This window comes from Ovis aries, chromosome 17 (assembly GCF_016772045.2).
Source record: "Ovis aries strain OAR_USU_Benz2616 breed Rambouillet chromosome 17, ARS-UI_Ramb_v3.0, whole genome shotgun sequence".
In the NCBI taxonomy this organism is placed as follows: Eukaryota; Metazoa; Chordata; class Mammalia; order Artiodactyla; family Bovidae; genus Ovis; species Ovis aries.
The window spans coordinates 14,139,235-14,152,843 of NC_056070.1; the positions used below are offsets into that span (position 1 = coordinate 14,139,235).

At 43.4% G+C, this 13,609-nt stretch overlaps 1 protein-coding gene across 14 annotated transcripts in view; it reads left to right on the forward strand.

Annotated features, from left to right (window-relative positions):
* LOC121816918 (mucin-2-like) overlaps positions 1 to 13,609 on the forward strand; it is a 131,246-nt gene that overhangs the window by 37,033 nt on the left and 80,604 nt on the right. For 11 of the 14 annotated variants that reach the window (XM_042234307.2, XM_042234308.2, XM_042234311.2 and 8 more), the window contains 3 exons: positions 3,828 to 3,893; positions 9,533 to 9,610; positions 12,482 to 12,544. In XM_042234307.2, coding sequence (XP_042090241.1) covers positions 3,828 to 3,893; positions 9,533 to 9,610; positions 12,482 to 12,544 — 207 coding nt within the window. The remainder of the gene's footprint in view (positions 1 to 3,827; positions 3,894 to 9,532; positions 9,611 to 12,481; positions 12,545 to 13,609) is intronic. The other 3 variants (XM_042234310.2, XM_042234313.2, XM_060400985.1) reach the window with 2 other exon arrangements.

Here is a 13,609-nt window from a genome sequence, read left to right on the forward strand (position 1 = left end):
GCCACACTCTACTTGCTAAGAGCAGTGGGAAAGTGGCAGCGTATAGAATCTTAGGAAGCCTTATTCACAGAGAGACTTCTACCACATCTTGGGAGTCAGGCAATGTTCTGACCGTGTCTGTCTCAGAAAAGTAATTGACTGAAAAAATACTCAAATCCCCAAGTCACAAAACACTGTACATTCTTTTCCTGGTTCCCAAGCACCATACCAACCTCCAGTACGCAGTGAAGGAGGAGAGTTCCGACCTCAGTGTGTCTAGAGCCTTGTCTTCCTTGATATTTTGACCAGCCTATTCTTTCCTCATTTAATGGTCTGAACACCCTTGATGAAAGCCAGTTACCACAGGTATAGGAGGTAATTTCTAGACTCTCAGTTCTATTCCACTGATCCTGAGGGCAGCACCACCATACCGTCTTGACCGCCATGGCTCAGTGGTAAGTTTTGAAATGATGAATAGTAAGTCACCCAGCTCTGCACTTTTTCAAGATGGTTTTGGCTATTTGGGGTACCCACACGTTTCATATGAATTTTAAGACCAATTTTTCTGTTTGTGTAAGCCATTAGATGAGTATATCTGTGTATACTTAGTTCATTTAAATAGCCAGTAACTCTACATGATTGATAATTATTATGCTCAGTTTGCAAATTATGAACCAAAAGTACAGTGTGGAAGTCTGCTGCCCCAGGTGTCAGCTAATAACTAGTGACATTAGATTGAAACCAGGCATTCAGGCTCTAGAAACTGTGCATTTAATCCACACAAGAAACTGCTTATTCATCATCCACACTGATGTTCTGAATTTGGCCCTATCTTATTCTTTTCTTCCTTTTAACTTTTTTTTTTTTTTGCACCATGTGGCATGTGGAATCCTAATTCCTAGACCAAGGGTCAAACTCACGCTTCCTGCATTGAAAGTGAAGAGTCTTAAGCCCTGAACTGTCAGGGAAGTCCTGGCTCTTCCGGACTCTTGCAACATTGTCACTTAATGTTCTACTCATGCTTTCCCTAACGTGGATCCTGTAGTAAAGGCTCTTAGTCTGTCTTCTCCTTTAATCACTGTAGATGGTGACTGCAGCCATGAAATTAAAAGACGCTTACTCCTTGGAAGGAAAGTCATGACCAAGCTAGACAGCATATTGAAAAGCAGAGACATTACTTTGCCAACAAAGGTCCATCTAGTCAAGGCTATGGTTTTTCCGGTGGTCATGTATGGATGTGAGAGTCGGACTGTGAAGAAAGCTGAGCACCGAAGATTGATGCTTTTGAACTGTGGTGTTGGAGAAGACTCTCGAGTGTCCCTTGGACTGCAAGGAGATCCAAGCAGTCCATCCTAAAGGAGATCAGTCCTGGGTGTTCTTTGGAAAGTATGATGCTAACCCTGAAACTCCAATTCTTTGGCCACCTCATGCAAAGAGTTGACTCATTGGAAAAGACTCTGATGCTGGGAGGGATTGGGGGCAGTAGAGGTGGCTGGATGGCATCACCGACTCGATGGGTGTCGGTTTGGGTGAACTCTGGGAGTTGCTGATGGACAGGAAGGCCTAGCATGCTGCGATTCATGGGGTCGCAAAGAGTCGTAGACGACTGAGCGACTGAACTGAACTGAACTGAACTGAACTAATAGTAAATATATCAACTATATTTCAGTTGAGAAAATCACTTGTGCTTACATTATATTTTATAGCTTTGCATCTGAATGATGAAGGATACCTTAGAGATACTAGTCATTTGTCACACCATATAGCTAATTTGTGTGACATTGTTTATATACATGTAATGAATTCGGAGGTGGCTCAGTGGTCAAGAGTCCGCCTACGAGGCAGGAGATGCAAATTGAGACCCTGGGTGGAGAAGATTCCTGGAGAAGGAAATGGCAACCCACTCCAGTTTTCTTGCTTGGGAAATTCCATGGACAGGGGAGCCTGGCAGGCTAGAGTCCACGGGGCTGCAGAAGAGTTGAACACAACTGAGCCACTCAACAACCACAACACTGAATCAGGTAGTAGGACAAGTCAAGGAACAAGGTGGAAATAGGGTTTGTAAGAGGGGAGAAGATAGTTTAGTTTAGGGGCAATGAATCTTGTCTGAATTATTTGAGGGTGAACTGAGTAGCTGCCAGCTGGTAGAAAGAGGAAAGCCTTGGAAATCTGTCCTTACATAGACGGAGCAGAAGTGTGAACGACATTTTCTGTTCTTTACGGATTCTCCAGGAATCCGTGCACATTTAGCTGAGGAGCCAAGGCGATGCTGTCCTGGCAAGTGAGGTCGTTCCAGCCCTACAGCATCACACCTGAGCACTGGTTCCTTTACACAGTGTCCTAAAGAATGAGCAGAGACACATCACAAAGTTCAGTGCACTGATGTTTATCAGAGAGGTATCAAATTTCATAAGAGGAAAAACACCATAAATGCTCAGAGATTGATAAAGTACAATATTCAGACAATGGCACAGAATGCAGCCATTAAAAACCTTGTAGTAGAGGAGGATTCAGAATATTGGGCATATGCTCAGGGAATATATCTCTTAAAAATGCTGCTTACATATTTATATATATTTAAGCGCAACTATTCCCTATTTAGACACAATAGCTACAAGTTCAGAAAGCTATGTACCAAGATGTTCAAATGTCTGTTATTGGGTAGTGGGATGATGAATGATTTTTGGATTGCCTCACCCACTATCTAGCTAGAAGAAAACTAAATTCAATGATGTCTAGGTTTTCGTTTTTACTGGGGCCGTAGGAGTGTACCTGAGAGATGGAGGCAGGGAGGCATGGAGCAGAGGGTTAGTCTTCGTGTAATTGTCATGAGTCTCCATCTTTCTTTTCATGGGCAATTTTCCAAAGTTACGTAAAACGCTATGCAACAGCAGCTTCAAGTCCCCATTATAAGGACAATACTAATAGCTGGTTTGAACGTAATGTTCATGACATGCCTGTACTGTACTGCTTGGGGACTTCCCTGGTGGCTCTGCTGCTGCTACTGCTGCTAAGTCACTTCAGTCGTGTCGACTCAGTGCGACCCCATAGACGGCAGCCCACCAGGCTCTTCCGTCCCTGGGATTCTCCAGGCAAGAACACTGGAGTGGGTTGCCATTTCCTTCTCCAAGGCAGCAAAGTGGAAAGTGAAAGTGAAGTCGCTCAGCTGTGTCTGACTGGTAGCGACCTCATGGACTGCAGCCTACCAGGCTCCTCTGCCCATGGGGTTCTCCAGGCAAGAGTACTGGAGTAGGTTGCCATTCCCTTCTCCATGACATCTTCCTGACCCAGGGATTGAACCCGTGTCTCCTGTATTGCAGGCAGATTCTTTACCATCAGAGCCTCCAGGGAAGCCTGCTAGGCATGTAGTAGGCACTCAGTTTATAATAGTTGCAGAAGAAACTAACAATCAGAATTTTGTTGCAGATTAGCTCAAGGGTTGAGACCTGATTGACTCGCATGGGTCTCATTTTCGTCCTGCCTATCAAGTAAAACACAGACTAGATGGCATCTCAAAAGGTTTTCATCTCTATACTTCATGATGCCTCAAAGGTCTGCCTGAGAGGATCCATAGGCTAGTTTCCAATCTATAGATCTTTAGCTTGGTGTGAAGTTGGGTTTCTAGAAAGAAATGAACACTCACTCTGAACACCTGGAGAAGGATTCCTAAGACGGGGAAAGAGGCCCAGTATCTCAAAATCAACGTGCACTGGTTTCAAATTGGGAAGTTGGATTTCACATCATCGTGATGAATTTCTCTGTACTTTGGTCTCTAGAGGATGACTGCTAACATCCATGAACCTACTGGGGAAGCACATTTTAGTTAATTTTCCCAAATGTCTTCATAGGTTATATTTCCAGAGCACCTGTTGCAACACGGCCTACAGAGACCCCTGTCACTTGGAATTCACCAGGTAAGTTACCAAGCAAAGGAGATGGGTAATAGATTTCCAGCCATTAGTATCATATCTGTGTATTTAGTAAGCACCTATCTGTGTGGTTTTCTATGATACATGAGTCAAACTAAAGCAACAACACTGAAAAGAAACATTTCAGGGTTAACTCTGGCTATTGTCATTGGGGTAATTTTTTCCTGCTTTTTCAGTTCAGTTCAGTGCAGTGCAGTGCAGTTGCTCAGTCGTGTCCGACTCTTTGCGACCCCATGAATCGCAGCATGCCAGGCCTCCCTGTCCATCACCAACTCCCGAGGCCTACCCAAACTCATGTCCATCGAGTCGGTGATGCCACCCAGCCATCTCATCCCCTGTTGTCCCCTTCTCCTCCTGCCCCCAATCCTTCCCAGCATCAGAGTCTTTTCCAATGAGTCAACTCTTCACATGAGATGGCCAAAGTATTGGAGTTTCAGCTTCAGCACCAGTCCTTCCAGTGAACACCCAGGACTGAACTCCTTTAGGATGGACTGCTTGGATCTCCTTGCAGGCCAAGGGACTCTCAAGAGTCTTCTCCAACACCACAGTTCAAAAGCATCCATTCTTTGGTGCTCAGCTGTCTTCACAGTCCAGCTCTCACATCTAGTAGTCATACTACGGGAAAAACCATAGCCACGACCTGATGGACCTGTGTTGGCAAAGTAATGCTTTTTAATACTTTCTAAATTCTCTGAGAAAGAATCATAAAATATAATTAGGAAAAGTTTTACAATTTTTCAGGTTAAAGCAAACACATACAACCTCTGCTTTCTAAGCTGTCTCTATCATTAAGCAAAGCCAGTAAACATTCATAGGGAAAAACCTAGATATCAGCATGCTCATTTCATTGTCCTTACTTACTGCTCAAATAAACTTGGTTGTGACACATACTGAAACTGATTCTGGGGATCTGATAGAGAAAAGAGCAAGAACTGACAGTAGACATATGAGATACCCCAAGGTTAATATTTTCCCATTTTCTGTTTCTCTTAGTTGAAATAGAGTTGATTTACAGTGTTCTATTAGTTTCAAGTGTGCAACATAGAGATTCAGTGTTTCTATTGATGATGCTGCATTTAAAGTTTTATGAAATATTGACTATACTTCTTGTTCTCTACAATATATTCTTCTAGCTTATTTATTTTATACATACGAGTTCATACCTCTTAATCCCTTACCCCTACTTTGCCCTTCTGGCCCACCACTTTCTACTGGTCACCACTGGTTTCTTCTCTGTATCTGTGAATCTATTTCCAACTTTTCTATCGTTATTTATCTAATTTTTTGGATTCGACATAAAAGTGATATAAAATATTTCTTGTTCTGACTTATTTCACTAAGTATAACATCCTTTAGACCCATCCATGTTGTTGAAAATGGCAGAGTTTCATTCTTTTTTTGTAGCTGACTAATATCCCTGTGTGTGTGTGTCTCTGTGTGTGTGTCTGTGTCTGTGTGTGTGTTTTTGTGTATCTGTGTGTGTTTCTGTCTGTGTGTGTATGTCTATGTGTGTGTGTGTGTCTGTGTGTATCTCTGTGTGTGTGTGTCTGTGTGTGTTTCTGTCTGTGTGTGTATGTCTATGTGTGTGTGTGTGTGTCTGTGTGTATCTGTGTGTGTGAGTCTGTGTGTGTTTCTGTCTGTGTGTGTGTGTCTGTGTGTGTGTGTGTGTGTGTGTGTGTTAGACATCTTCTCTCTCCTCTCATTTGTTGATGGACTCTTCGATTGCCTTCATACTTTGGCTATTGTAAACAATGCTGCTATGAACATTGGGGTTCATATATGTTTTGGAATTAGTGTTTTCATTTTCTTTGCGTATATACTGAGGAATGGAGTTGCTGGATCATACGGTATCTCTATTTTTAATTTTTGGAGCAATTTCCATAAAGTATTTTGCATTATGGCTGCACCAGTTTTCATTCTCACCAGCAGCATACAAGGATTCTGTTTTCTCCACAGCCTCGCCAACTTTGGTAGATTTTTTTTGATGTCATCCTGACAGATGTGAGGTAATATCTCAGTGTGGCTTTGATCTGCACTTCTCTGATGATTAGCTGTGTTGAGCATCCTTTCATGTGTCCCTTGGCCATATATATGTCTTCTTTGGCAAAGGCGCATTTTCTGTTTTGTGTTGTGTTGTTTTGTTTTTTGCAGAACTTGTTTCTTTTATGATACAGTAACTCATCCACAATCCCCAGCGGCCACACTCTACTTGCTAAGAGCAGTGGGAAAGTGGCAGCATATAGAATCTTAGGAAGCCTTATTCACAGAGAGACTTCTACCACATCTTGGGAGTCAGGCAATGTTCTGACCGTGTCTGTCTCAGAAAAGTAATTGACTGAAAAAATACTCAAAGCCCCAAGTCACAAAACACTGTACATTCTTTTCCTGGTTCCCAAGCACCATACCAACCTCCAGTACGCAGTGAAGGAGGAGAGTTCCGACCTCAGTGTGTCTAGAGCCTTGTCTTCCTTGATATTTTGACCAGCCTATTCTTTCCTCATTTAATGGTCTGAACACCCTTGATGAAAGCCAGTTACCACAGGTATAGGAGGTAATTTCTAGACTCTCAGTTCTATTCCACTGATCCTGAGGGCAGCACCACCATACCGTCTTGACCGCCATGGCTCAGTGGTAAGTTTTGAAATGATGAATAGTAAGTCACCCAGCTCTGCACTTTTTCAAGATGGTTTTGGCTATTTGGGGTACCCACACGTTTCATATGAATTTTAAGACCAATTTTTCTGTTTGTGTAAGCCATTAGATGAGTATATCTGTGTATACTTAGTTCATTTAAATAGCCAGTAACTCTACATGATTGATAATTATTATGCTCAGTTTGCAAATTATGAACCAAAAGTACAGTGTGGAAGTCTGCTGCCCCAGGTGTCAGCTAATAACTAGTGACATTAGATTGAAACCAGGCATTCAGGCTCTAGAAACTGTGCATTTAATCCACACAAGAAACTGCTTATTCATCATCCACACTGATGTTCTGAATTTGGCCCTATCTTATTCTTTTCTTCCTTTTTAACTTTTTTTTTTTTTTTTGCACCATGTGGCATGTGGAATCCTAATTCCTAGACCAAGGGTCAAACTCACGCCTCCTGCATTGAAAGTGAAGAGTCTTAAGCCCTGAATTGTCAGGGAAGTCCTGGCTCTTCCGGACTCTTGCAACATTGTAACTTTATGTTCTACTCATGCTTTCCCTAACGTGGATCCTATAGTAAAGGCTCTTAGTCTGTCTTCTCCTTTAATCACTGTAGATGGTGACTGCAGCCATGAAATTAAAAGACGCTTACTCCTTGGAAGGAAAGTCATGACCAAGCTAGACAGCATATTAAAAAGCAGAGACATTACTTTGCCAACAAAGGTCCATCTAGTCAAGGCTATGGTTTTTCCGGTGGTCATGTATGGATGTGAGAGTCGGACTGTGAAGAAAGCTGAGCACCGAAGATTGATGCTTTTGAACTGTGGTGTTGGAGAAGACTCTCGAGTGTCCCTTGGACTGCAAGGAGATCCAAGCAGTCCATCCTAAAGGAGATCAGTCCTGGGTGTTCTTTGGAAAGTATGATGCTAACCCTGAAACTCCAATTCTTTGGCCACCTCATGCAAAGAGTTGACTCATTGGAAAAGACTCTGATGCTGGGAGGGATTGGGGGCAGTAGAGGTGGCTGGATGGCATCACCGACTCGATGGGTGTCGGTTTGGGTGAACTCTGGGAGTTGCTGATGGACAGGAAGGCCTAGCATGCTGCGATTCATGGGGTCGCAAAGAGTCGTAGACGACTGAGCGACTGAACTGAACTGAACTGAACTGAACTAATAGTAAATATATCAACTATATTTCAGTTGAGAAAATCACTTGTGCTTACATTATATTTTACAGCTTTGCATCTGAATGATGAAGGATACCTTAGAGATACTAGTCATTTGTCACACCATATAGCTAATTTGTGTGACATTGTTTATATACATGTAATGAATTCGGAGGTGGCTCAGTGGTCAAGAGTCCGCCTACGAGGCAGGAGATGCAAATTGAGACCCTGGGTGGAGAAGATTCCCTGGAGAAGGAAATGGCAACCCACTCCAGTTTTCTTGCTTGGGAAATTCCATGGACAGGGGAGCCTGGCAGGCTAGAGTCCACGGGGCTGCAGAAGAGTTGAACACAACTGAGCCACTCAACAACCACAACAATGAATCAGGTAGTAGGACAAGTCAAGGAACAAGGTGGAAATAGGGTTTGTAAGAGGGGAGAAGATAGTTTAGTTTAGGGCCAATGAATCTTGTCTGAATTATTTGAGGGTGAACTGAGTAGCTGCCAGCTGGTAGAAAGAGGAAAGCCTTGGAAATCTTTCCTTACATAGACGGAGCAGAAGTGTGAACGACATTTTCTGTTCTTTACGGATTCTCCAGGAATCCGTGCACATTTAGCTGAGGAGCCAAGGCGACACTGTCCTGAGAAGTGAGATCGTTCCAGCCCTACAGCATCACACCTGAGCACTGGTTCCTTTACACAGTGTCCTAAAGAATGAGCAGAGACACATCACAAAGTTCAGTGCACTGATGTTTATCAGAGAGGTATCAAATGTCATAAGAGGAAAATCACCATAAATGCTCAGAGATTGATAAAGTACAATATTCAGACACTGGCACAGAATGCAGCAGTTAGAAACCTTGTAATAGAGGAGGATTCAAAATACTGGGCATATGCTCAGGGCATATGTTTTTAAAATGCTGTTTACATATTTATATACATTTGAGCACTGTTATTCCATATTTAGACACAATAGCTAAAAGTTCAGAGAGCTGTATACCAAGATGTTTAAATGTCTATCATTGGGTAGTGGGATGATGGATAGTATTTGTATTGCCTCACCCACTATGTAGCTAGAAGAAAACTAAATTGAATGGTGTCTTTGTTTTCATTTTTACTGGGGAAGTAGGATTGTCCCTGAGAGATGGAGGCAGGGAGGCATGGAGCAGAACGTTAGTCTTTGTATAATTGTCATGGGTCTCCGTCTTTCTTTTCATGGACAGTTTTCCAAAGTTATGTAAAACGCTATGCAAAAGCAGCTTCAAGTCCCCTTTTATAAGGATAATACTAATAGCCGGTTTAAACGTAATGTTCATTACATGCCTGTACTATACTACCTGGGGACTTCCCAGTAGGCTCAGTGGTCAAGAATCTGCCTGCAATGCAGGAGATGCAAATTCAGACCCTGGGTGGAGAAGATTCCCTGGAGAAGGAAATCGCAACTCACTCCAGTAATCTTGCCTGGAATATCCCATGGACACAAAGCTTCGTGTGCTACAGTCCATGAGTCACAAAGAGTCAGACACGACTGAGCAACCAAGTACACACTGTACTAACTGAGGAGTGTGTGTGAACGCACAAAATTATATATTAAACCAACTTGGTCCTCTCAATGACATGTTGAAGTAGGTATTATCATTATACAGATGGGGAAGTCCAGGCTCACCTTCTTCACCTGTAAGGCCCTGCCACATGAAAATTCTGGAGCTGCCACTGGGAGAGATGTGGGGTGAATTTGTCTTGTGTGACGTGCTCTGTGGTCCACTCATTACCTCAACCTTAATCCCTTTCTCAACTTCTCTTTTGTACAGCTAAGCCTTCTGCGACCAGTGCCATTCCTGGTATAGAATCACCCAATGCTGGGCCCGCTGTTTATACACCACTAGGAGGTTTGTGCATGTTTTAAAACCGTTTTTCTCTGGAGTCACTGTTATGATGCAGCTCTACTTAATGGGACTGACTACTGCAGGGAAACTGACAAAGACCAAGAAATGGAAGCAAAATAGACAAAGTCTCTCTCCTCTAGAGGAATTCTCCCTTCTGGAATGTTGCACAAGAATAATACTGTAGATTAAAGAAATTAAAGAATTCTAGCAAAACACATACATGATGAGTGTGACCACGAAATGGTGGGCCAGGTAAAAGGGATCCAGCAGTGCCGTGGTGAGGAGGGGCTTAGGGTCAAACCTGGCTGGACTCAGCCCTGAGCTTGGCCCTGTCCCAGGTGCTGACCCTGAGTAGCTTGAACCCCGAGTTCTCCAGAGGGTCTCCGCCAGCTTAATTTTAAAATGGAGCTCATTATACCTATCTCACAGTGTTTCTCTAAGGATTAAATAAGAAAATGTGTGAGAATTGCTAGACTGCGAGCCCAATACATCATACGTGCCCAGTAAACTATAAGGCATCTGGGTCCTGAGATGAGGATGATCAGGCGGCATTCACTCTCTCTCTGATTATTCTTCTATGGAGAAGATGACTTTGAAAGAGCAGGTTGAAAGCAGAAAAGAAGAAGGTCTTTTGTCGGTGGGATTCGGCAGGGTCCTCTGGATTTGAAGTCAAGTCTCAAGGAAGACTTAGCATAGCCACTGGATCATCAGCTAGTGGAAACACTGAAAAGAAGGGAAGCAATATGTTTTCCGAAGGACAGAGACCAAGAGAGGAAAATTAGGCTAAGTGCTTAGAACCAGTTACTAACTTCTGGGTCCAGTTAGATCATCTACTTTTCAAAGTGATGTCAGTATGAAGCCAATAAGATAGTGTCAAACCAGAGAACACTCATGGGTCAGCTGCAGACACACACAGCACACATGCCGTGAACCCTGTGAACGGTGAGCGGCTAAAGAATGACCCACTATAATCACGTCTTTGACGAGGTCAGGTAATGTAGTGCAGTATGTTATTAGTAGTAAATTCAAGAAATGACCTAAAATGGCAACGGGAGACAGGAGAAAAAGAAATACTATTGTGGACTGATAAGGGGGGATTATCTCTAGCAGAGCATTCAGTTTCAGTTCAGTTCAGTTGCCCAGTTATGTCCGACTCTTTGTGAAACCATACAATGCTGCACGCAAGGCCTCCCTGTCCATCACCAACTCCTGGATATGGGAGCCCCCTCCAGTATTCTGGCCTGGAGAATCCCATGGACAGAGAAGCCTGGTGTCCACAGTGTTGCAAAGAGTCAGACTCGACTGAAGCGACTTTGCACCCACGCTGGTGGCACCAGCGGTTAGGATCCACGTGCCAGAGCAAGAGACGTGAGAGGCACGGCTTTGATCCCTGGGTCGGGAAGATTCCCCTGGAGGAGCGTAATTTTTTCTAGATGATTTGATGCCCAATCCCTGAATTCCTTCACTCATTTCTGGATTCAATAACTGTGCATGAAGCACTCTATTCCAAGGCCACGACCAAGGCCACGACAGGGACATGAATGAGCTCCTGAGTTCATGTTCAGGGCGGGTTGGGTGGCTAGAGGGAGGGAACATGACATTCAGCGGAACAAGTACTGAAATAAGAAAAGAGTGAAAAATAGCACCCAGAAATAAACCAGAGAACCTGATGAACATAATGGAGAGGCCAACATAGAGAAGGGTAGCAGGACCTTTTTCTCTGAGTTGGTGACATTTCTGATGAAAGCTGAACAATGAGAAGAGGCCAAACTTGCAAAATCTGGCGAAGGGTGGTGGAGGTAGAAGGGAGATGAAGGAAGAAAATTCTGAGGCAGAAGACGGAGTGTGTTCAAGGAAAAGCCAAAGCTCTGGTTTGAGATTAGGGTCCTGATGCTAAACGGCACTTGGAGAGAGCTCTGGGTCCATAGGCCTTGGTTATCTGTGTGTACCTCACCACACACGCCTGCAGGCACACCGTTACAATGACTCAGCAAAAAAGCAAGCCTTCTCCTTTTCCTTCAGTAACCTAGGGAGATAACGTTTCTCTCAATTTAACTGATACAGGACTGAGTCTGAACTGGGATTCAGGGACCACTGCACTCTAAATTTCTTAAAAGCCAAATCTGTGTCTTCATTATGGTCTCCCCAACTCTCCTAGGCATACATATGTGCTTAGTCTCTCAGCTGTATCCTACTCTTTGTGACCCCATGACCTGTAGCCCACCAGATTCCTCTGTCGATGGAACATTCCAGGCAAGAACACTGGCATAGGTTGCCATTCCCTTCTCCATGATATCTTCCTGACCCAGGGATTGAACCTGCGTCTCCTATATTGCAGGCAGATTCTTTGCCATCTGAGCCTCCAGGGAAGCCTGCTAGGCATGTAGTAAGCACTCAGTTAATAATAGCTGCAGAAACAAGAACCGATCAGAATTTTGCTGCAGATTAGCTTAAGTGTTGAGACCTGATTGACTCGCATGGGTCTCATTTCCGTCCTGCCTATCAAATAAAACACAGACTAGATGGCATCTCAAATGGTTTTCATCTCTAAACTTCAGTGATGCCTCAAAGATCAGCCTGAGATGATCCATAGGCTAGTTTCCAGCTCTATAGATCTCTAGCTTGGTGTGAAGTTGGGTTTTTTGAAAGAAATGAACACTCTCACTCTGAACTCCTGGAGAAGGATTCCTAAGACGGGGAAGGAGGCCCAGTATCTCAAAATCAACGTGCACTGGTTTCAAATTGGGAAGTTGGATTTCACATTCTTGTGATGAATTTCTTTCTACTTTGTTTGGTCTCTAGAGGATGACTGCTAACATTGATGAACCTATTGGGGAAGCACATTTTAGATAATTTTCCCAAATGTCTTTATAGGGTATTTTTCCAGAGCACCTGTTGCAACACGGCCTACAGAGACCCCTGTCACTTGGGATTCAAGTAAGTTACCAACCAAAGGAGATGGGTAATAGATTTCCAGCCATTAGTATCATATCTGTGTATTTAAGAAGGACCTATCTGTGTGGTTTTCTATGATACATGAGTCCAATTAAAGCAACAACACTGAAAAGAAACATTTCAGGGTTAACTCTGGCTATTGTCATTGGGGTAATTTTTTCCTGCTTTTTCAGTTCAGTTCAGTGCAGTTCAGTCACTCAGTCGTGTCCAACTCTTTGCGACCCCATGAATCGCAGCACGCCAGGCCTCCCTGTCCATCACCAACTCCCGGAGCCTACCCTAACTCATGTCCATCGAGTCGGTGATGCCATCTAGCCATCCCATCCCCTGTCGTCCCCTTCTCCTCCTGCCCCCAATCCTTCCCAGCATCAGAGTCTTTTCCAATCAGTCAACTCTTCGCATGAGGTGGCCAAAGTATTGGAGTTTGAGCTTCAGCATCAGTGATTCCAAAGAACACCCAGGACTGAACTCCTTTAGGATGGACTGCTTGGATCTCCTTTCAGGCCAAGGGACTCTCAAGAGTCTTCTCCAACACCACAGTTCAAAAGCATCCATTCTTTGGTGCTCAGCTGTCTTCACAGTCCAACTCTCACATCCAGTAGTCATACTACGGGATAAACCATAGCCTCGACTAGACGGACCTTTGTTGGCAAAGTAATGCTTTTTAATACTTTCTAGATTCTCTGGAAAAGAAACATAAAATATAATTAGGAAAAGTTTTACCATTTTTCAAGTTAAAGCAAACGCATACAACCTCTGCTTTCTAAGCTGTCTCTATCATTAAGCAATGCCAGTAAACGTTAATAGAGAAAAACCTAGACATCAGCATACTCATTTCATTGTCCTTACTTACTGCTCAAATAAACTTGGTTGTGTCACATACTGAAACTGATTCTGGGAATCTGATAGAGAAAAGAGCAAGAATTGACAGTAGACATATGAGATACCCCAAGGTTAATATTTTCCCATTTTCTGTTTCCCTTAGTTGAAATAGAGTTGATTTACAGTGTTCTATTAGTTTCAAGTGTGCAACATAGAGATTCAGTG